Genomic DNA, 23,821 nt, shown 5'->3' with positions numbered 1-23,821 from the left:
CTCACCGTTGAATGTGTGGACGTCCAGCAGCATGGTGCCCTTCCTCTGGTTGGTGGTCCACTCCAGCTGTGTTGGGGGGTAGATTCGGGCAGTGGGAGGCGGGAGCTGCAGGGATGTCAGCAGTTTGTGTTGGCACAGTGAGCGGTACTCCCCTGGAGCCTGGTCAGACACATACCTGCACAGAACAGACTGCAGACTGAGTCATGTGCACACAGATAAAGTGGTTTGAAGTGTTTTTCAGATTAAGTATAGTAAAAAAAAAAACACACTATAGTGGCGGTATATGAGAGTTCTAACATGTTCTCTCTAGTATTATTATAGAGCAAGACCAACCATGAAAAGCACTGAATTTAAAGGGCAGCTACATTTGCGTTCTTCTCCTGGCTTTTCAAATGGAAACTCCACTCAGCTGTCAAAAATACAGATAACAGTGCTGATATCCCCCTCGACCCAGCAACGTTGTTTATTGTTGACTGAAAGATCGTAACAAGCTAAAAGTGGATGGCTAACATGTTAGCTAACCACTGCCTGTTTAAAAATTAGACATGTAACAACATTCATCGACGTCATATTTATGTCAGCCTGACAAAGTCAAATATTAACTCTCCTTCAAACTCTGTTTTGGTCTCTACCAACTCCTGAGAAAAATATCTGGCTTTTTAGCTGCTAAATACTCTAAAATGTTCATCAGCTAGCTACTGAGCTAACTGTCTTTGGTGCTGGGCAGGCACCTGAAAGACCTGAAAGATGCTAAATGCTTCACAGAGTGTGGGTTCACTTCACACAGCTTCTTTTACATTACACTAAATCATTCCATTGGTCATGTGAAAACACTGATTAGTGCAGCTTTAAAGTTAGCCTATGTAGCTTGTGGCCATGTGAAAATCACAGGATAAAATGTATAAAAATGTATAAAGTCATTGGACTGACTCCATAATGACAGTTTATCAGCAATATCTTAACTTTGCTAACATTAGATACTGGTCATACCAGACCAGGTAAGATTGTAATGGTAAAATCCACATGTACAGAATTGAAATGGGTGTGTTTTATTGCATATAAATTCAAAGTCTCCATTTTGAAGAGGAAGATTGTAAAGTTACATAATCACACTATAATGTCTTATCACTCATGGAGCTGGAAATGTTGTAATTTCAGGGAAACTACAGCAGTAGATGGAAAAAAAAAGAAAAAAAATCATGGACGTTTAAACTTTTGTCTTGTGCATCATTTTATTTTTAATAGACCCTATTAGTTTGATTTATTATTAGTATTATTTCGAGATATATTTTGAAAGTAGTCATTGTTAACATTTTATTTATTTCATTTTACTTCTTCACAGTACCACATGGGTCTTATGTCAAACCAGTAAAACCACTCCTGCACTTTTGGTTGGTCTTTACATGACAAATGTATTTAAGTTAAGTTACTATTCCTGTTAACAGCAGTGGTAGATAGTAGTACATGGAACGCTTTTTCTCTTTTGACAAAGCTTTAGATTACAAATTTTCATAAAGGTGAATGAAAACGCAAATATGATTTTAAATAAGTGGCACTACAGAGCATTCACGGCAAATCAAGTACAATAAATTATCAAAAATCAAATGAACAACAATGAATAAAGAATGAAAGTACAATTAAAAAATGAGTGACTTTGGCGCAACAGTGGGAATAAAACTGTGGCAATGCACACCAGATTTGACATGATGGCTTAGATGAATTAGATGAAAGCAACAAAAACAGTGCAGCAATTTGATCAGGATTTCAGGAAAGATGATATATGCAATTACAATCACATGTCTTTAGAAAACTGTGTGGAAAAGGGCGGGCACTTTTGAAAAAACCTCTTGGCAGGTGATTGGATGAACCATCTGTCTATCACGTCTAGTACAAGCTAACTTCACCAATCAGATCAAACTCTTGTTGAAGCCGGTTAGATTAGCCTATAAAAATGTACTGTATATCCTCTATCACCTCCTGGAGGGCTAACAAGAGCGTAGCACCTACTTGAGCAGGGGTTTGTCCAGCGTTGGTGAGGGTGTGAAGGCACTGAGGCAGCAGACGAGCAGCAGCCAGCCCCTCAGACTGTCCTGCTCCTCCTGCACGCCCCATGTATGGTACACCAACTGGGCCAGGATCTCGTCCCGCAGGGCCGGCCGGCTCTGACCCTTCTCCACAATGTAGTTACCCAACATCTGCTCCTGCCAGCCGCCCATGTCCAACTCACCTGTAAACCGGAGGATCTGAGGAGGAAAGGAGTGAAAATTAAAAGTGAAACAAAGATGAGATTAAAGTTAATCACATGTAATCAAACAAAATCTAATTCATTCACTTCCACATACCAGTTTGTAAATCTCCAGGGCAGTTCTGGCATCTTCAGGCTCCAGAGGGGTAAGGGGTCTCTGGAGGGGGTATCCCTGAGGCTGAGACCATGTATCCTGAAGAGAACGCAACATTAGGAAACTCACACAGACAAGACTTCTGTCATAATAATGCATAGTTTAAAGTCATGTCATGTCGTCCTTCATCATGTCTATACATCCGTCCATTTGTGCGATTGTTGTGAACACGATAGGTCGAGAACGCCTCCATGGAATTTCTTCAAATTTGCTACAAGTGTCCAGTTGAACTCAAGAATGATTACACTGGGAGGTCAAAGGTCAAGGTTACTGTGACCTCACAAAAATATTTGTTCCTATAACTAACAAGGCCAAACATTTTGATTAGTTATGACATTTTATAATGAAAAGGGCAAAGGTGAGCTTCACTGTGACATCATGATGTCAGTAGTCTCTAAATGAAGACAGCATGTTTCTACCTGGAAGTGATCAGAGTTGGCAAAAGTACATCCATTCTGTACTCAAGTAGAAGTACAGATTACTTGTGTATTAAAAAAAGACTCTGGTAAAAGTAGAAGTACTGATTGAACTTCTTTACTGCAGTAAAAGTGGAAAAGGTACAGGCTCTGAAGTGTACTCAAAGTATAAAAGTAAAAAGTAGATGCAAAGCTAACTGGACATCATATTTTCCTTTCCATCTGTGTCGTCCTGTTACATCTTTTACCTTATTTTTGTCTTGGTACGTCGTTTTCATCTTGTTACATTTTTTACGTAATTTTCATTTTGTCATGTCTTCTATGGCATTTTCATTTTGTTATGTCATTTTTGCCTTGTTACATCTTATTGTTATGTCCTGTTACGTCTTCATTTCCGTCTTATTGCATTTTTTCATTTTTTCTGTTATGTCTTCTTAGGTCTTGTTACATCATTTTCATCTTGTTCCGTCTTTTTTTCATATTTTTTGTCTTGTCACATCATTTTCGTCGTCATGTCCTTACGTAATTTTTGTCTTGTTACGTCCTGTTACATCTTTTATGTTGTTTTCATCTTGTTACATATTTTACACCGTTTTCGTTTTGTAAAACGATTTTTTCTTGTTACGTCTTGTTATGTTGTTTTTGTCTTGTCACATAATTTTTGTCTTGTATCTTTTTATGTTGTTTTCATCTTGTTATCTTTTACATAGTTTTTTGTCTTGTTACGTCTTTTACAGTGTTTTGTTAGGTCTTCTTATCTCATTTTCATCTTTTTACATCTTTCACATCATTTTTGTCTTGTTATGTTATAATTTTCATCTTGTTACGTGTTTTACATCATTTTGGTCTTGTTACGTCCTGGTTCATTCTCTATGGTGTTTTCATCTTATTAAGTCTTGTTACGTCATTTTCATCTTGTGTCGTTTTTGTCTTGTTACATCTTTCACATCATTTTTTCTTGTTACTTCATACTCATCTCATTGTGTCTTGTCTTGTTATGTCTTTTTATGTTGTTTTCATCTTGCATTAAAGCCAATTTTGAAAATGTAAGGAGAATGTATGGAGTAAAAAGTATAGATACTGATATTAAATTGAAGGGAGTAAAAGTAAGAAGTAATCAGAAAAAGAAGTAGTCAAGTAAGGTACAGATACCTGAAAAATCTACTTAATTACTGTTACAAAGTACTTAATTACTTCTCATCTCTGGAGATTATTCAGTGGAATGTCAATATTATGATAACTTCCATTTTGCCAGAAAACACGCTTCATACCTTACATTAAATTCTGTCAAAGTTACATGTCAATATAGTGGTATGTTCCATATTAAAATCCTTCACTACAGACTCATAAACCGTAACTTGACAACTGGCAGTGGATCAAGCAGAAATATGTTGGATAAAAAGGGAACTGTTTCTTACCATGTTTGCCATAATGACTGTATGATATGCTTGATAATGAGGTAATAATAAGCATTGTTCTTTTCAAAAATTGTGAAAACAGGAGCTTAAAGTCATAAATGTACACAAAAATATTAGACTGTCCAGTCCAGTCAGGTCATATGTATGAGAAAATAAAGCAGGCCTGGATTATGAATCTGAATATGCGCATGTGTGTTCTCCAGTCTTGCTCACCTTTAATATGGACTTGGCATAGCGAGAGAACGGGTATCTGTCTATATCCAGAGGCAGGGCGAGCTTGTGTCGGGCCTTCACCTGTGGCGGTGCCACCTCTGTGACCCCTGATCCATGCTGCCGCCCTGGTGGACAGAGACGGGACAACAATCACAAACTGACAACAACACCACGGCAGCAGACTGTGGAGACGGTAGAGCCTTTTTAAGAAGCTGACCTGCTGCGCTGCGAAGTCTGGCTGACAGCTCAGCGGGGATCTCCAACATCCCCACATCCTAACAGGAAAACAACATGAAATAAACGTTACAGCTCGGTTACCACAGGAGGAAACAGGCTGCTCTTTATACCGTGGTTTAAATCTGTGTACGATACAGTTTATATTAGTTTTATTCCCTTACCATTGCTGGAGAGACAGACTTTTTCTTTGCCACAGCCTTTACTTTGCTCTTCTCGTGAAATTCCTGGAATTGACACACAAAGACACAGCCAGTTAGTCAATCACACTCGTTGTCACATAGTGCCTCCAGCATGAGACCATCTCATGATCTGGAAGACTTATTTAAGTCCTTGGTTTAGCGTCCTCCACCTGAAGCTCGCTGCTGATTCAGTGTGTTTCTTTTCAGGTGACTTATCCTCCTGTTATCCAGGTACATCAGGTCCGCTCAACACTTCCTCATCCCTGCCCAGAGTGCCTTCAATCAGACCTATTCTTAGATCCACGTCCTGTTATATACTCCTGCAACACCCACAGAGCTGCTGCCACGCCTCGTGTAACAGGCCACGCAGTTCCAAGAGTCCACAGAGTTCATTTTTATCAGGAGGTTTACAGCTCAGAGAGAGGAGTCACCTCTCTGCAGCAGGGCAGCGTCACTCAGATATGATCATGGCGATGATCGCAACCATCCCACGTATCTCTGTCCTCCCCAGTTTTGACACCGTGTGTACATGTGTACTTTATTCTGCTGTTACTGGTATCAGACCAGCAACTACACTGTAAACAAATAGAAGTATGCATTTCAGATTAAACAAGGGCGTGCAGCAAATACCCCTCCATTATCGTGGCCTCACTTCAATAATCACAGTTATCAAATAACTCAAAAGAAATGGGTCTCAACAAATATGCAGAGCAGGCAGCCAAACCCTGCTCTGCCTCCACGGGAGAGGATTTATAGTGACTGACCTTTACAAACCAAACAAGTGTGTCACAGAAAATAGCAGATCAAAACACTTCTGAATTCCCAAGGATGTTTCCTGTAAAAAGGTCAAGTGAAGTGAAGCTTGATGCTAAATTATAATGAAAATAGAGACAATGATCTGAAAAAATACTCATATATGATGAGATGTTATTTAGAGGTTATGTATAATAAACACTAGTCCACTGGTCTTATGGTTGAATCAAATACTGAATCAAATACTGTTGTTAACCCAAGTCTGTTGTAATGTAAAGGGCTAAAGTCATGGAATTTAAACAGGGATTGAAAGGACCAGTGTGTAATAATTACAGGAATTTATGTACATAAATGAGATATATTATATATAAGTATGTTATTTATTATTATCAATCAACGTAAACTCATAATCTATATGTTCCCGTTACTTTAGAAATAGCCATTTATACTGTCGGGTCGACTTACGGAGATCATCATCCTGCGCCGTCTATGGCAGCGCAGAGCGGACAAACTGCACTAACAGTGAGTCTTGGGAAGCCCACGGCGACCTTACGTAGACGCCGCAGCGTAAACACGGAAGTAGACGGGGAGGATAGACGCGGGTGATCGCTGGCAGACCATTTAGCGTTGTGAACCTTGACTGGCACAGTTTTGACAAATGGAGGATCATACATACACTGTACCAGAACAAAAAGCAGCGGACAGTGAATCCCCGTCATCCAAGAAGCGGAGACGCGAAGAAAGTAAACGCAAACATGACCGGAAACGGCAAAAACACGAATCAACATCGGCATAGTGTTTACACGATGGAAATCAGTGATGGAGGACAAACGTCTTCACAGTGACGCCGAGGTTGCCTGTTTTCTGCTGGACAGGTAATTCATCCTACACACATAATTGTAGTTTGTTGTGAGATAGCTTTCGCTCGCCATTTTGTCCGCTGACGGCCACCGTACTCTTGGTGAGAGAGGGGCGGTGTCGGGTTAAATCCTCTTAGTTGCAATCTAAGGTTTGAACGCTAGATGCCACTGGAAATCACACACCTCTCCTTTAAATGAAAGCAATTACGTCATTAATCTGTTAATTTCCTTTTGGTTCAAAAGCCATGGACAGAATGAGCTTCTCTTCATGAGGGCCCAGTATTAGATGTTATGAGGTAAATATTTATTGGGATGCAAATTAGCCTTATGTTAACATTGTTGTTTAGAGTATATTTAATTTTAAAAAATCAGGTAAAACCTTTAAAGGTCCAGTGTATAAAATTTAGGAGCCACTATTGGCAGAATATGGCAGAAATTCATTATAGTATTCAGTTCAAGTATGTGTTCATTACTGTGTTTTCATTACCAGAATGACTCCTTTATATCTACAGCGGGAGCAGGTCTTCTTCCATACATTGTAAAAATAAATAAATAAATAAGTTGAGAAAATCCAAAATTTCAAGGCAACGGATGGACATTTGAGCCCAACTCAAACTCTTGGGTTTTTAAATAAACTTTAAAACGTTTAGCTGACCTATAATCTTCAGTTGAGATGATTTACTTTTCTTCTTTAGATAAAGTTGAATCTTTGAGTTTCAGAAACCTAAAAGAAACAAAAAAATTCAATAAACTGGTCACAATGAGCTGTGAACCTGATTTGTCTTTTTTAGTGATTTTAATTTTAATATTTTTAATTAAAAATATGAAAATTCTAACATTTACTTTCACTTCAATTATTTTTTTCACAATCTTTTAAATATAATGTTTTGAGTTTCTAAAATTCAAAGCTTTAGTAAAAAAAAATTTTTTCTTTTTTTTCCCTCTCTGCCTTTGTTTAAATGTTTCAATTTTCTTTTTTTCTCTCCCTCTTATGTTCAGCACTTTGTGTTGCATTTTATGCATGAATTGTGCTATATAAATAAAGTTTTTATTATAATTATCATTATTATTATTATTATTATTATTAGCTCAACAAAAGATCAGTAGTCGGTAAATCTTTTTCAAAACTTAAAAAATTGAGTTGCGTTCAAAACTTGTTGCCTTGAAATTTTGATTTTTCTCAACTTTTTCATTTTTACAGTGTGGAGGCTTGTTGCATTACCATGTCTCCACAGTAGCCTAAAACTGACAAACCAACCACTGGCTCTTCACAGGGGTTTTTGCATTTTGCACAAATTTTGTGATCATCATCCAGCACTTGGAAGGGGGGGGGGGGGTGAGGTGAGGGGTTTATAATCCCGAAGCTCGTCCTTAAGGTAAAAAATGAAAAGGAAAAATGTCAACATGTGTCAGTGGGCTTAATATTTTTCAGGTGTGTCCTTGAGATTGTGCTCTAATGATCACAGTGCGACAGATGTGATAATTCAGTGCTTTTTGCTGATGATACTTCTTGAGTACAGTTATGACTGCAGTATTGCAGTGGTATTGCTGGTTTTACTTGAGTAGAAGATCTGACTACTTTTCCCACCACTGGTTAACAGAAACAGACAAACCCATTCACATCTACAGGCAGAGTTAGAGTTTGTGGTTCAACCTAACTCACCCATCTTTAGACCGTGGGAGAAAACTGTAGCATCCAGAGGAAACTGAAACGTAGGCCAGTAGATCTGACCCCGCAATGTCCCACAATGCAACCCTATAGCATCTTATAGCATCTTCTGTTAGACCCTCCCCTCTGGTAAAAGACAACATCTTTCAAACCCCACATGCACATCATACTCTCCAACCCATGATAAGATAACCCTGCTGACATCACTGTGACATCAGAGCTATTTTCTCAGACTTTTAAAGCTCCACCAGAGGTTACCTGAACCAGATGTGTAAAATCAGTGGAGTGGCCCTTTAATGACTGTAAATGAATTTGAACCAAAGTCAATATTAGTGTAGTATTACAGTACTCTTCATATTTACACTGTGTGACTGCCTGATATGCAACCACACAGAAAAACAAAAACAGTGCCCAGTTTTTCCTCACGTAGTCGTGATTAGTACATGCGTGTATGAAGGTGTACAGGTGGATGGATAAGTCAGACACAAGACATGGGAGACCAGAGAAGGAGTTATTTTAACCCAAGACATGTTATCCTGAACATATCGAGTAGTTTTGGTATCTAAATCTAACCAAAATGTGACCTTCATGTGAAACCAGGTTGAAATATATAATCCTATACGAAGTTTCCTAAGAAATTACAGTTACATATCAGTTCTCTTCTAGAGAATTATTTGTGGAAATAAAGTCTTACCGACCCTTACAAAAAACAAGTTGGTTCAAGTGTGAAAACAGAGTTCTAAATCCCAAATCTTGTGAATTTTTAATGTGTAGTCCACTGGTAGCGAACATACAAGTTCACTTCAAATCTACTTAAAGCACAGTTAAAGGTATATTTCAAGCATAAAAAACATTACGTAAATAGTAAGTGCAAAAACAATATATAAATAGCAAACTGTTTGTTAAATTAAACATGTTAAATATGTTAAATTATATGTTAAACTATTATGTTAAATTCACTTAAAGTAAACTTACAAGTATACTTGCAGTATAAAAACTATTATACTTTTAGTTCACTTTAGTATACTTGAAAGTCTACTTACATAAATTAAATAACTAGTAAAGTAACAGTGTACCTATAGGTTCACTTATAGTATAGTTCACAGTATGCTTAATATACTTGTAGTACAAAATAAAACTTAGATGTAAACTAATTACTCAAAGGTTACTACTCTCACACTTAGAGTACACTTAAATATACTTTCATACTCTAGAAAGTGGACTACAATTATATAACTACTAAACTAAAAGTATATATAACTTTAGTTGTGGTGTACTTCAGAGTGTACTGTCATTAATAAAAAAGTGGGCTAGAAGTATATAACTAACAGCACATCTTTAAGTTCACTTGTAGTATAGTTCACAGTGTAGTTGCAGTTGAAAATAAAACTTAAACTGTTTATATACTTAAAGTTTAATACTCTTGTACTTCAAGAGTGCTTTTTTAAACTAAAAAGTGGACCAATCAGTCCCAAGAAGTATTAATGTAGTACATTTACAAGTATACTACTAGTACATTGATATTAGGACAGGATTATACTACATAAACTACACTTCAAATTTACATAGATATACTTAATGAACTTGAAGTGTACTTCTTTATAGAAGTCTATAATTAAACGAGACGAGTTTCCAGCCATAGATCTTAAGTGGAATTAGACTGATTCAGATGACAGACAGGAAGTGAGTGAGAATCATTTCCACAATAAAAGCGTAAACCGCAGCATTTAGCCTGGATGAAATGTAGATGACACTGACTTATTGTTGCCATTTTGTCAAACTCCATATCTTTGCTTTTTTTAGTTTCTTAGTATTCTCAGGTACAGCTCATGATCAGTCCAACTAGACTTAAACAGCTGACACAGGCTGCTGTGAGCGCCTCTGTTCAAAGTCCAAACCTCATAAAACAATAACACCAAATAGATGGACAGTGATACAACACTGCCAAAAAGACTAAAAAAGGACAAAAACTGTCAGCTTAGTGTACAGACAAGAAAAAGAGATGAAACACAGGAAGCACCAGCTGAAAGACGAGTCTGCAGACTGTTTTGAAACATGATACAGACTATTACAGCCCCTGTTTTACACTGTGTCCATAGCGCAAATGATTTGTAAGGTTAAGCAAACTAAAAAGCTGAAGAGGTGTAAAAATGAAGAAGAGCAGCAGCCTACCTGTTAGCTGTCAGAGCTGAGCAGCTGAACTCACAGAGACAGGTTTCACAAGGCGGAAGGAGAGATGCAGGCCTGCTTCAAATTTCACTCAGAGGGGTTGAAGTCCAAGACGGGAGTGTGCCTGAGGTGTAAGCAGGGTGTGCGTGTGTGTGTGTGTGTGTGTGTGTGTGTGTGCCCAAGTGACATGATTAATGCAAGATAAGAAAGGGAGTTAGAGGAAAGGGGTGAGATTTTATAATATCATCAGGGAAGAAACAGAATGAACAAGAATGAACACACCCAATATTTTCCATAATCACACAGCACTCATCAATTGAATTCTATAGCTCGTATTTTTTTCTGTATTAGCATGAAGACGCCTTCATGAGAAAATCCTCCCAAAATCTTGAATTGTATAACAGACTGTTGCTATGTATAAAAGACCACTGCTATGGACACAGCTCTGATCGTAGACTCTGGAGGAAAAAAATAAAATCATTATTACATCACTAAAATCATTTTAAAAATAATATTTTGTGTCAAATTAATGTGTTTTGTTTGTTTTTGGTACATAACCATTTAACAAGCAGGATAATGTACAGCAAGCGGGTCACTATTGTGAAATAAAACAAAAACAAAATTCATATTTTGTCTCACATAAATGTGTGCCAATTTTTGGGGGGGTTAGCAATGAGCGACATAATGTACTGGTTATTGTACATTATCTCTTACTTGGGTACATGGGTGTCAAAGAAAGTGTCACTGTCTATTTTCTTTAATGTTTTGAGGACTACAAATTAATTTCCACCCCCATCATTTGTATTGAGGTGGTAGATACCATGACAGATAACAGGAAAAAACTACACTTTGACCTCAAACATGATGTCAGAGCATTATTACTGACAGGGTATGAACATTTTTTCCTACACCTTATATATTGTTGTGTTGTGTGCCGCTAGTATTGTGTAAGGAGCAAAGATTTATAGCACAATAAAGTCAGCAAACAGAAGGTTGCCTAGAAACCCTGGCACAGACTCTGCAGTGGATCTCTCTCTCATATCTACCTTCCTCCAGTGGCGTCTCTTGATGGTGTTCCTGGTTATCATCATCACCGCCCAGAACTGGGTGAAGGACTGCCTCAGACGCTTGTAGTACTTCCTAGAAGAAGACAGAGGGCAGCAACACACAAATAAAGTGATCCACCTTAATATATCAACCTCAACCCAACTTCCTCTCACTCTGCTTCAGAGTTAGACTTTCTTCTATTCTTCACCCTTAACTAGACACATCTTCACCCCTACATCTCCACTTGACTTAACTGAATATGGCCAAGAGTGCAAGTAATTAATTACAAATACTCAAATTACTGTAATTAAGTAGACTTTTGGGTACTTTTACTTTTATGAGCTTATTTTCAAATCTATTTTTACTCATACTGAAGTATGCATTACGCTATGAAATCTACTAAGGGGGTTACAGTTTTCAGGTTTTAGTTTATTTTTACACATTTTTTAAATATTTTTCTGCGTACATTTTTTCTTCCATTCTTTCTCCACCACTCTATCTTGGTAAATCTGAGTGCATTTTACTGCTCTAATAATTTTGATAATTTCAAGACTTGTAGAACAATATTTCCTATATTTCATCATGTCATTTTGTCTTTAAAGATGTGAAGAGTATCAAGGAAAGTGACTGAATAATGGCTATATTGTATCTCCTGGATCAGTGGTTCCAAACCTTTTTTCCTTGAACTCAGAGCAGACAAAGCTTTGGGGACACCCTGTGATTTTTGCCTGGACCCCAAGTTGGGGACCAGTGTCCTAGATGCAGGTTGACAGCAGATGCAGAGAGTCCTCTCCTCTTTGCTGTCTCCTGTCTGTACCTGGCCTGGTGCCCTCGGATGTGGCTCTGGATGATGATGGCTTTCTGTTTGAAGAACTTGAAGTTCCTCCTGCAGAGGAACCCTCTGATGTTCCTCTGGATGGTGATGGCAGCCCACGTCTGGGTGCTGCTCCACTTCTCCTCCAGCAGCTGGTACAGGAGCTCCTTGAGGAACACCTGACACACACACATCAGTGTTAGGTTATAACCCTATCATCATGTCATTATCAACATAATGTGACGCCTTGATCAAAGCCTGTGTGATTACTGACACCAGTGTGATTACTGGGGACTTCCTATGACAGAGCTGAGGCCAATGGTTTATCAGCTGACAACAGCCTTTTACCACCTGCACTCACTTGGCGTTGCTCATGCCGACCTCAAACCAGACAATGTTATGATTGCGGAGCATCAACAGTAGCCAGTGTGGATCAAGCTGATTGACTTTGGTCTGGTGCTTCCAGTCTGGTCTCAATATGGGGACCATCTCTTACAAGGCGCAGATTAATGCTACATGCTCCTTTTTGGGAGGCCATAGACATGTGGTCTCTGGGCCTCACAGTTGCAGAACTGGCAATAGGAAGCTCCCTTGTTAGGATGAGCATTTAGTGAAGGTGAGGGTCAGATGCACCAAATCATATGGCGTTTATTCACAGAAATAACAGCATCAGCAGTACAACATGGCAGCAACAATGTTGGATCTGAGTAGCAACACAGACAGATGGAAACTGGCACCTTAAATACCGTGTCTCTGGTAGAACCTATTGGAAGATCCCATCTGAAGGTGCTATCCAAATTTCTCTACTGACTAAATTCCCCTAATCTGTATCTAAACAGTATTGAAACCAGAATATCTACAAAACCCCACTAACTGCTGTTTAACCCATAAATTAACACCCAAACATAATTATAATCAATAAATATACAAATACAGCTGACTCCCAAATCCCAGACAGTAAAATTACAAACTACAAACTCCTGATGAAAATGTGTTGAAAGACAGAGAGACAATCAGAGCTGAGGGGAACAGAGTTTAGATAACAGCTGCTGTATTGATCAGATTTTGTCATTATAGGGGTATTTCTGTATGTTTGTGTTAGTTGTGTGGTTTGGTTTGGTCAAACCTTCTCTTCAGTGACATGAATAGACAGTAAGATTTGGTACCTTGGTGAGTCCCAGCTGGTAATGTCCCTCCTCTGCTTCAACCATGTCCAGCAGAGCCACCGTCTGCTCTCTGTCTGGCGCCTCACTCAGGCGCTGGTTCAGGAGCACCCCGTATCTGAGATACACACACACACACACACACACACACACACACACACACAGATTTCGAATTCAGAATCCAAATCACATGATGTCAGTTGTTGGTTCATACATCATCTCTCTTCAACATCACTTCCAACAGAGTGTCACTCCGTACAAAGTCACACTTTTGGGTTCTCTGGTTCTCTGGTTCTCTGCATTAGGGGAGAGGGTGTAAATTAGAGAGGTGAATGACGACAAAGAAGTTTGATCAAAAATATTTAGTGTCTGTTTTTGTAACACTCAATTTGGCAACAAGAGGCTGAAGTGCACCACTATTACAGTTTTTCTCAATTGTTTAAACATGTTTCCTGAAACTAAACTCACAAAACTGAAACGAATTCACCGCTTTGTCAGAACTCTACAAATGTCTTGTAAAATCCATCCATTCTTCCTTCTTTTCTTCCTTCCTTCTGTCTGTCTGTCCTTCCTTCCTTTCTCCTTCCTTCCCTTACTTCCTCCCTCTTTCTCTTTTTTTCCCTGTCCTTCATTCCTTCCTTCCTTTCTCTTTCTGTCATTCCTTCCTTCCTCTCTTTCTTTCTTTCCTTCCTTCCTTCCATCCATCCTTCCTTCCTTTATTCATCCCTCCTTTCCTTCCTTCGATCCTTCCTTCCGTCCTCTTTTTTCTTTTTTCGTGTCTGTTGTTGTAATACTTATTTTGGCCACAAGAGGCTGAAGTGCACACAACTTTTCTAAACTGGTTAAACACGTTTCCTGAAACTTGAAGTTGACGTCACTCTTCCTCTCTGTTCTTCATGCTGCTCTTCTAAGGCCTCTTTTTGAAGTTTTAAAACTTCAGTGCATGGTTTCAGTTTTTGTGTGTACATTTGAAAAACAAAACCTGTCAAATCAAAAGGAAAGAAATATGAATGCTGTAGTTGAGGTGCACTTCAGCTTCTTGTCACCAAAATTAGTATTATAACACCAACGACTTGATTTGAAATGATCCTGACAAACATTCATTCATTTTCTGTAACCTCTTATTCCGTAAGGGTCGCAGGCTGCTGGAGTCTATCCCAGCTGACATTGGGCGAGAGGCAGGGTTCACCCTGGACAAGTCGCCAGTTCATCTGACACATAGAGACAGACAACCACTCACACTCACATCTACAGGCTTGTGAGTACAGCATTATAGTACAGTTACAGTTACTTACAGTATTACTACTGTACTGAGTTTGAGTTTTGAGTTGGCTATATACACAACAGCACATGACAATATAATAACCCTCAGTTATTTGTCAATTGTTTAATTTTTCTTTTAAAATTTTATTTATCTACTTTTAATCTGCACTTTTACCTCTGGTGTCTATCAGCCTATCAGGATGCTGCTAAGATTCTCCTTTTTTTCTCTAAGTATACAGAACATGCAGCTGATAATTTAATTGAAATTGTAAACTCTATACAAATGTTGATTCATTGATTTTATGTTTATCTATGTTTATGTAAGGTTTTCTTTTTCTTTTTAGATTTTTTCCATCTTCTTTTTTACTTCTTGCTACACACACACCTACAGTGATATTTATTTATTATTATTAGTCTTTTTTATTTGTAGCCTTTGTTGGTTTTATTCCTTTGTGGAAATTAAATACTGTCACACAAGGAAGGTTGGGATCATCAAGGACACAATTAAATACATCGCCCTCTTTTCGCAGATGACAAATGTCAAAGTTTTGTGTCAGTACCCTGTCTGTCCTCTGTGCAGTGACAATAATGTTGACTGAAGCCTAATCTGATAACAAGCTTATTAACATTAAAGAAGTGTTGTGATGGTGCATGCTGGGATGCAGTGTGTGTTCGCAGCACCTCTCGATGAAGTAGGAATACTGAATCCGGACGGGAAAACCCTCCTTCCTGATGTGGATGGTCTCCAGCATCCCAGCATGCCTCAGCTGGGCTGACACATAGTCCACGTCAAAGATCCCAGGAAGCTGACAGAGGACATGTGAGACACAGGACACGGTCATACACTGACAGCTGATGCTAAGATACAAGTTAGCATCAGTGTAAAGCATCTTCTGTTACCTTGATGTAGTTTGGCTTTAGGCAGCGAATGAAAGTGGTTTTGCATCTAAGAGTTAAAGGAGAAAATATTGATCCAGGTTATTGATCAGATTAACTTCAGACCTACAAACATCTGAAGAAAGGCTGAGGAGCATCTGACAGCTGAGATGAAACATCTCTCCTGATGATTCACGCCAGATGAAAACATTATGAACTCAGACTAGCTATCATTTTTCTCACATTTCTTTCCATGACAGTTACTGAAGCCACAGCGTCCAGAGACCACAGCTGTTTGATTTCAAACACATGCAGTCAAACTGTATCCCTTCATGTGACACTGTGCTGGCTGTCACTCTAACCCACAGCTGTGGTAATGACAGGTCAGTGTGTCAGTCAGGGTGCTTGGGGTGCTGCTACCTCTCCAGGCGGGTGGTGAGTTCAGTCAGGGACTGCAGGAAGTGTGAGGCGGCAGTGGAGGGCTGCTGGCGGAGACCCTTCCCTCTCCAGCCCAGTTCTCTCTGCTGGATGTAACTGTCCTGAACCTTCCGGAACAACTCCGACACCATCTGATGAAGACGGTCATGTGAAGAAAACATAAATTCACAGGTCAACCTTTGGTTGATCTTCTGTTAATCCTTCTGCTGTCTAATAAGTTCTTATGATTTGTTAGTTAATTATATGTCAAGTAATCTCTATATTAGAGCATCTGTAGGCAAGAGACAAGATTTTGGTATTGGACCCGGTTTCAATTTGTAGTCAGAGTAGTATTGGCCAATCATGTTTGATCAGGCTTTGGTTGAATGCAGGTAAACAATCTGTGTAAACAGATTTTGAAAGGGATCATTGGTAATGATGATGAACTGTATCTTTTTTATTAAACTGTAACTTTATTCACTCAGTGCATAAGAAGCAGCCTCCATAGAACACTTCAATTCCATTATTAGAGATTTATTAGGACCTTTTATCATTTGTGACCGGCTCACAGCAGCCTGATCAATTTCTCCCCTCCACTTCACACCACGGTCCTGCATCATGCTGCCGGGATTTATTTCACAGTAATGACCTGCTCACTGTACATTAGAGATTAACTGAATTGTTGTCCCCCATTCATTCTTGCATCTCAATTTTATAGTCAGACTGCCAGCTGATGGGTTTGGAAACTGCATATAAAGCACTTTGAAACCAATTCAGGCACTGGCTGCTGCACACAGTACACTTTGCTGTGCTATGCTATACGAAAAGGCTCATATCAGCACCCTGCATTGGTCTATTGCCTGTTGATTCACCTTTAAACGACTCCTGGCAAAAAGCTCCACCACTTCTGTCCTGAACTGGTCGTGGTTCTTGTTCAGGAAGTTGTGAACCTGGAAAAAGAGGATTTAAATACAGATGTTCTCACTGCACCAGCTGCTGTTTGACAGACCCGCTGTAGATACAGTGGCAGCGTGCAGTCTGATACCTGATAGGTGACAGCTCCAGCATAGTGATAAACAGTGAAGACTGGCAGTGGGTTTTTAGGCTTGGCATAGTAGGGGCTGTTCCCATGGTGATAGTGGCACTTTTGGAGGAACGTATGGTCGGTGGCCTGATGGAAAAACATAGAGTGAAAATATAAAAAATATTTACTTTACAATATTTTACACTTCTAAACACAAGATCAGATTTTGAAATAAAATAGAAAAATTGTCTCATAACTCTGAAATCTGGTTCCATTTACTTTTTCTAAACTTAGAATCGTGCCATACTGTTGTACAAGCAAAGTCCTTTCATTCCCTGTGCTGATGAAGTTGTTGGTAGTGTGTGTACCTGGGGGAGGCAGGTTTGGTCGTCCAGTATGCGGAGGATGCCATGTGGTCTGGAGGAAATCAGCTCCAGACAGGAATGGAAGTTCTTGAGCGGCATAGGATACCACTGGATCTGTTCTGCACTGTACTCCTCCTGCAGGACACACACACACAGCCACAGATATCAGATGTATTCTGTTTTTTGTAGTATTTAATATTTGATTTACTGATTGGTGTTGCTCTGTAAAGACAATTTCAACTATTGAACTATTAAGAAATGTTTCTAAAATTAATGCCAACTCATAAAATTACCCACTCTTGTTTTCTTCTCATCTTCTCATGCCTCTGAAAGAAAACAAATAATCTTATTCCCTAAAGCAGAGCCCTTACACTAATCCAGGGGTCTGCAACCTGCAGCTCCATATGCAGGTCTTTTGCCTGTTTCCAGTGGCTTCCTAACCTGACATGCCAGATACTTTGTTAAACGGAACCATCTGGGAAGCTGTCCATAGAAACTGTTTGGAAAAGGGTGACCACTTTCAAGAAAACCTCAGGCAGATGATTTGATGAACCATCTGTCATGTCTAATACGGGCTAACTTTTTGTAATAATTGTTGCTAATTGTTTGTTCGAGACGAGTCGTTTCCATGTTGTTGGTGCACCTAAAACCATGACCGTAGCAGCCAGTAATCCCTCTAAGGACGCTGATTGGCTGCACCTAGAAAGAGCCTGGAAAGATGGACTCTAATAGCTAATTATTTAAAAGGACAATGAAAGAATCAGAAGGAGAATGCAACCAGTGGGATTTTTCAAACCCAGATAACTTATTAAACCAGCAGCAACCAATTCTGAAGAAAGAGAGTTGTTGAGATTGTTGAGTGTCCTGGGTCATCAAATATTGATGCATTGGCTTGGTTTGATAGTTGACCCACTACAGTTTGCTTACAGGGCTAAGCGAGGTGTAGAGGATGCTACTGCCACTCCTCTACACCTCTGGTGTAGTACTCTGGTGTGATAGAGCATTTCTACAACTAAATGTGGCAAAAACTAAAGATATGGTCATTGACTTTAGGTCGAAGCCCCCTGCTGCCCAGCTCACCACCATTAAGGGTCAGGTGGTGGAGGAGGTGGAGACTTATAAGTACCTTGGTACTGTGATGGACAAGAAGCTGACTTTTAATGCAAACACAGAAATGCTTTGCAAGAGGGGTCAGCAACGACTGTTCTGTCTCTGCAATGACCATCATGACCATCTTCTATAAATCCCACATTGAGTCTGTGTTGACATTTTCTTTTAACCGTTGGTTCTGGAATCTTAGTTTAAGTTCAAGGAATGCTCTTTCTAAAATAGTGAAGGTTAGTAGTAAAATTCTGGGTGTCCCGCTAAGCAGCCTCACTGACCTGTACAATAGACAGGTGTTGAGGAAGGCCAAATCAATATTAGCAGTTGGTCCCCACCCCCTTCACTCTGAGATCCAGATTCTTCCCTCTGTGTCTCGGTTTAGATTTCCTGCTGTAAAGAGCAACAGATTTAGGAGATCATTCATTCCCGCTGCCATTTCCCTCCTAAACTCAGGTCCAAGAGGTAGATAGCAGCGCTGGAATCCTGTTGTGACTACTGTTGATAATGAGGATGATGATGGTCATCTAGGGTTTTTGATGTGCCAGTTGTGATTATGATGATGGTGACATCGGTGTTGATAGTGTCTTTCATGGTTCTGCCTATTGTACTGATCTTGGTTATTTCATGTATTGTCTGATGTTATTTTTCTTATTACCATGGTTGTTGAACTGTATAGGTAAATGTGTATTGGGGTTGTAATATCAACCTGCCACTCCTTATTCTTCCAGGCCATAACATTCAGTGCCTATTCGATGGATGGATGGATGGATGGATGGATGGATGGATGGATGGATGGATGGATGGATGGATTTCTCCAAGTGCTAAATTTATCTTGGTTTGAGAGACTTGTCTGTTATTTGCATTACACCAACCCATAGTGTCAGTATACCATGACCTGGGAATGAGACTCAACAATAAATAACAATAAATAAACCTTTCTCCAGAACCAGTTGCTCCACTGTTAATGGTTTATTACTGATCTACTGGGCATTAGTAAATGACTCATCATCTATTGGGAAAGCTATTAGTCACAGCTCATAGAGCATGTGTAAATGATTTCATAGAGGGTTAGCTGATGTAGTAACCCACTGACCTGCTCCTGGGAGATCACTGCCTTGTTAACAAAGTGCTGCAGCTGCTCATTGGCAAAGTTGATACACAGCTGCTCAAAGCTGTTCACTCCCAGGTCCTGCAGAGGGACACAGAGGAGCTGTAACATCACATCCAAACAACACCAAAAGCAAATGCTCAGTTAGTTTTCCAACCTGGCTCAATACCAACCTCAAACCCATAGATGTCCACTATGCCCACAGTGCTGTCCATCTCTGTGGGACTCAACCAGTCATTGATCTGCTCCAGCAACCAGTCAAACAGCACTGAATATAAGGCTTTGGCAATGGCATCTCTGCAAGAGAGGACAAAGATTAGAAAGAACCAGAGTGAATGTAATAGTCTTTCTTGAGACTGCTAAAGTTGACAGAAGGAAGACTCCAGTTGATTGTTGTCCCGGTCTGACTTGGTCATGGAACTGTGGATCAAATCTTTACCCTTGCAAAGATACTGGGAGTCTATGCATACTTTGTAGACTTGGAGAAGATTTACAACTGTGTTCCTTGTGGTATTTTGCGGGAGTTACTGCGGGAGGGTGCGTTGAGAGGGTCTGCAGCTGAGAAGTGGTATGAAGTGGTGGACATGAGGGTCTGAACCTCCAAGTTTGACGCCACGGTATGGCTTGAAAATGGTGGATTGCTCCATTTGATTTAGGTGTAAGTTGCTGTGCCAAGTGAAAAACTACATGTACCTTGGTTGGGGTATTGTTATGAGTTAGGGGAACACAAAAAGTTAGATTAGTGTGACAGAAACAGTAACATAGGCATTGTACTGCAACTCTCTCTGTAGCTGTTAATTTGTGTTCCACTCCGCCTATAATTAGGATTTTTCAGTATAAGAATGAGATTGCAGATATTGAGCAAGTGGCCAAAGTTAGTTTCCTTCCCAGAGTGGCTGAGATCATGCACCTGGAAGTAGAACCACTGATTCTTTGGGTTGAAAAGAACCAGTAGAGGTGGTTTGGGCATGTGATTGGACTGCACCCTAGATGCCTCCTGGTGGAAATATTCTGGATAAATTCAGTTGGAAGGAGACAAGAGAGCCCACAGAAGTGGGACCAAGTCATTGTTTTTATGAATCACAAGTAAATTTCAAAGCTTTGCATTAAAGCCCCAGGTCAAGTCCCAAATCCTAAACTGAGTTTGGAGTCCTAATCCAATCATGAAACTTCATCTGGAATTTCTGCTGTGCATGTGTTGCATACGACAATGCACACATACAATGACTATTGACCACCACATAGTTTTTGTACATGAACAAAATTATTTTTGGTATCATTTATACAACAGGAGCTCAGTAACATGTTAGTTCTTCACTATCCTCTACTGCAAATTGATTGGATCCTTTATGATTGGATCAAACAAAGTGGATCTGGGAAATTAAGTGCTGATAGACTTGTTGAGAATGAATAGCATTAATGTTAGTTGACCCAGGAAATGAAGGGAAATTAATTGACTCATGGTTTCAAACTTTTTAAACAACAGACTTTTCATTCTTTGGGCTTGGAGGATGGTACCATGGATTTTCAAGTCAAAAGGCTCAAGTCCAGATGAAGTTACAAGTTGTTGGTGTGAAAGTCCAGTTGCAAGTCTTTTTTCAGTTGTTCAGTTGTGTTAAGTCAAGTCTAAAGTCATCAAATTTGTAACTGGAGTCTAACTAAAGTTCAAGCCATGTGACACCTCTGGAACAACTGTTCTTTTGGGTTAACAAGAACAAGTGGTTCAGGCATGTGATTGGGCTGTATCCTAGATGTGTCCTTGTGGAGGTATTTCAGGTACATCCAGATGGAAAAGGATGATAGGGCAGACCTGGAACACACCGGAGTGATTACATATCCCATTAAGCCAAGGCATATCTTGAGATCACCCAGCTACAGGATATGGCTTGGGTGAAGGACAAGTGGGCTACTGTACTAGGAGAAGTAGCAGAAGATGGATGGATGGATGGATGGATGGATGGATGGATGGATTTCTCCAAGTGTTAAATTTATTTAGGTTTGACAGAGCTGCCCATTATTTGCACTTACATCCAGCCTGCAAAAACATTTGAGGAAATGTTCTTACCTGGATTCTATGGCACTTTCCACAGACAGAGGGCAGTAGATCCTGTCGTAGGTCGTCTCCTGTGGACAAGATGGCTAATCAGTTTGCATACATGCAGAAATGAGGACGATAACTGTCTGATGCATGAGAGACTACTGACTGTGACTCTGTGAGTGATGACAGTCTGCAGGGCCTCCGAGGAAATCTGCAACAAGCAGCCAACCCTCCTGGCCTCAGCCTCGCTGAAGATCCGAGCCACCTCGAACGACTCGCTCTGAAGCAAAAACACCAACTGACGTGTGAGATTGGCGAATGACCTGTCAGATTCTCACTCTCAGTCCTACACACACGCACCTCATATGAGCTGAAGCACATGTTGCCGAGCTGCAGGATCGAGGAGAGGATGGCCCAGACGGTAGAGATCTGATCAGCATGCAAACCGATGGTTTCAAAGCACTGAACCAAAAGCTGGAAATCCTGCTTGTCCTGCTTCCCTTTCAATTCACAGGAACCACCCTAGAGGAGGACAGAGACAAAATAATTGAGGAACACGTATGATGAAAGAAGAAGAATGCAAAATATTGCAAAATAAGAGATGGAGAGTAATTCTTTGTTCACTGATGTGTGATATACTTGGTTTAGGTAGTAATAGGTCTCAGCTCCTTGCAGGTAGAGTTCTTGTTTGTCCCACTCGTTCATACCTGCCAGCAGCTCATAGAACACATGGTAATTTCTTTCCTCATTGGCCTACAAGCGAAAACAGACAGGAAGTAGACAGTGATATCAACTGAGTTCATGACCTCAGATAAATTTTACCATCTACTTACAGTATAAACTACCTTTCAGAAGCAACATAATGAAGCGTTCTGCCACCACATACAAACTTATGGTTACTTTTTTATGTAATTACACTTCACACCAGTAGGAAAGAGTGAAGAAATTAAGATTCAAGTGTGCACCGTGTTGCTTTGAGCTAAATGCAAACAACAACATGCTAACATGCTCACAACTGCTATGACTGTATTCAGAACCACGTGTACCTTGTAGTAATGCAGTATACAAAGAAAAGCAAAACCTGACAAAAATACTCAAATGTTTTGATGATTCAGGAAGAATCTCCAGTATACGTCGGACCAGTCTACCTCGCCAACTGTATTGCACCATGCAAAGTGCTGTAACAGGCCAACAAAGGGATTTTTTTCCCTACAAATTTCATTAGCTATTTCATTTTTGTTACACAGAGCCATCTGGGAAGTTGTCCCTAGAAACTGTTTGGGAAAGGGCAGGCACTGGTAAATCAAACTCTTTCTGAAGTTGGTCAGTAAGAGCAAAAACATCTGTTCCAGCACAAAAAGCTTTCAGTGCTGTTCTTTGGTCTATTTCCAGTGAAGAAATACTCTCCAGTTCTGATATAACTGATGCTATCACAGTATCTAAGCTAACATCTTCAGAAGCCGCCATTATTTGTTTGAGAAAAGTCGCCTCCATGTACACTTCTTGCTGTCGTCTCACCTAAAACCATGCCCGTAGCTGCCAGTAGTCCCTCCTAGACAGCTGATTGGCTGCAGCACAAGTGATTCTTATGTGATCTCATGAATCCAGCTGCCTCACATGGTAAATCACTTAACTTCTGAGAATTTCTGAGGTGATCAAATGTGTAGATTTCAAATATTGGCACTTTTCCAAAAATAAACAATGGTGAATATAAAATAAGCTCCAATGTTTTCAGACTTGAGACACTCAGTGCCTGCAGAAGTGGCTCACCAGCCAGCTGACCAGTCACACTCACAGAGCCCTCTTGCTCCACAGTCAAACAGACCACTGCAGCCAACATATCAGACAATTTGGCCCAGAACAGAGGAAAACCAGGTCCACAACTGTAAGGTATTTTTAATGTTCATACCACTGTTATTCTGTCTATCCATTACATTTTTGACATATTTTACTGAAATTATGCATCTATTACCAAGGCGGAATGATCACAATATGAACGCGAGCATTAAAACAAACAAAAATACCATCAGCCTGCAAGTTTTATGAAAAGGCACCAAGTTTGATTGAAGCAAGTGTAACAAGGAGGACATTATTTTTCCAAAGCAACAGCAATACCAGGAGAACTAACGTTAACTCCAACAACAAATTTGCAATGAAGTAATGCGTCAAATTCTGGTGAAAATGGTTCCTTCCAGTCATCTGATAGGCATTACTTATCTATTGTTTGCATGCTAACAGTTGCTAATAAACACTAAACACAAAGTATTGTGAACCCTGAACAACTGTTCA

General features: G+C 39.8%; 1 protein-coding gene across 1 annotated transcript in view; it reads right to left on the bottom strand.

Moving 5' to 3' along the window:
- myo15b (myosin XVB) overlaps window positions 1-23,821 on the bottom strand; it is a 59,583-nt gene that overhangs the window by 25,771 nt on the left and 9,991 nt on the right. The window contains exons 10-30 of the mRNA XM_084740930.1: window positions 22,172-22,285; window positions 21,893-22,054; window positions 21,699-21,812; window positions 21,560-21,618; window positions 19,668-19,791; window positions 19,480-19,575; window positions 17,286-17,417; window positions 16,939-17,064; window positions 16,766-16,843; window positions 15,897-16,045; window positions 15,501-15,546; window positions 15,282-15,406; window positions 13,341-13,455; window positions 12,178-12,353; window positions 11,360-11,453; window positions 4,845-4,907; window positions 4,664-4,721; window positions 4,447-4,571; window positions 2,343-2,438; window positions 2,008-2,243; window positions 6-175 (exon numbers count right to left, since the gene is read on the bottom strand). Coding sequence (XP_084597056.1) covers window positions 6-175; window positions 2,008-2,243; window positions 2,343-2,438; window positions 4,447-4,571; window positions 4,664-4,721; window positions 4,845-4,907; window positions 11,360-11,453; window positions 12,178-12,353; window positions 13,341-13,455; window positions 15,282-15,406; window positions 15,501-15,546; window positions 15,897-16,045; window positions 16,766-16,843; window positions 16,939-17,064; window positions 17,286-17,417; window positions 19,480-19,575; window positions 19,668-19,791; window positions 21,560-21,618; window positions 21,699-21,812; window positions 21,893-22,054; window positions 22,172-22,285 — 2,458 coding nt within the window. The remainder of the gene's footprint in view (window positions 1-5; window positions 176-2,007; window positions 2,244-2,342; window positions 2,439-4,446; window positions 4,572-4,663; window positions 4,722-4,844; window positions 4,908-11,359; window positions 11,454-12,177; window positions 12,354-13,340; window positions 13,456-15,281; window positions 15,407-15,500; window positions 15,547-15,896; window positions 16,046-16,765; window positions 16,844-16,938; window positions 17,065-17,285; window positions 17,418-19,479; window positions 19,576-19,667; window positions 19,792-21,559; window positions 21,619-21,698; window positions 21,813-21,892; window positions 22,055-22,171; window positions 22,286-23,821) is intronic.

This window comes from Lutjanus erythropterus, chromosome 17 (genome assembly GCF_056507025.1).
Source record: "Lutjanus erythropterus isolate fLutEry1 chromosome 17, fLutEry1.hap2, whole genome shotgun sequence".
Classification (NCBI taxonomy): Eukaryota; Metazoa; Chordata; class Actinopteri; order Lutjaniformes; family Lutjanidae; genus Lutjanus; species Lutjanus erythropterus.
Note: the sequence above shows the minus strand (reverse complement) of the source record. Positions and strands in the feature narration are given on the sequence as shown.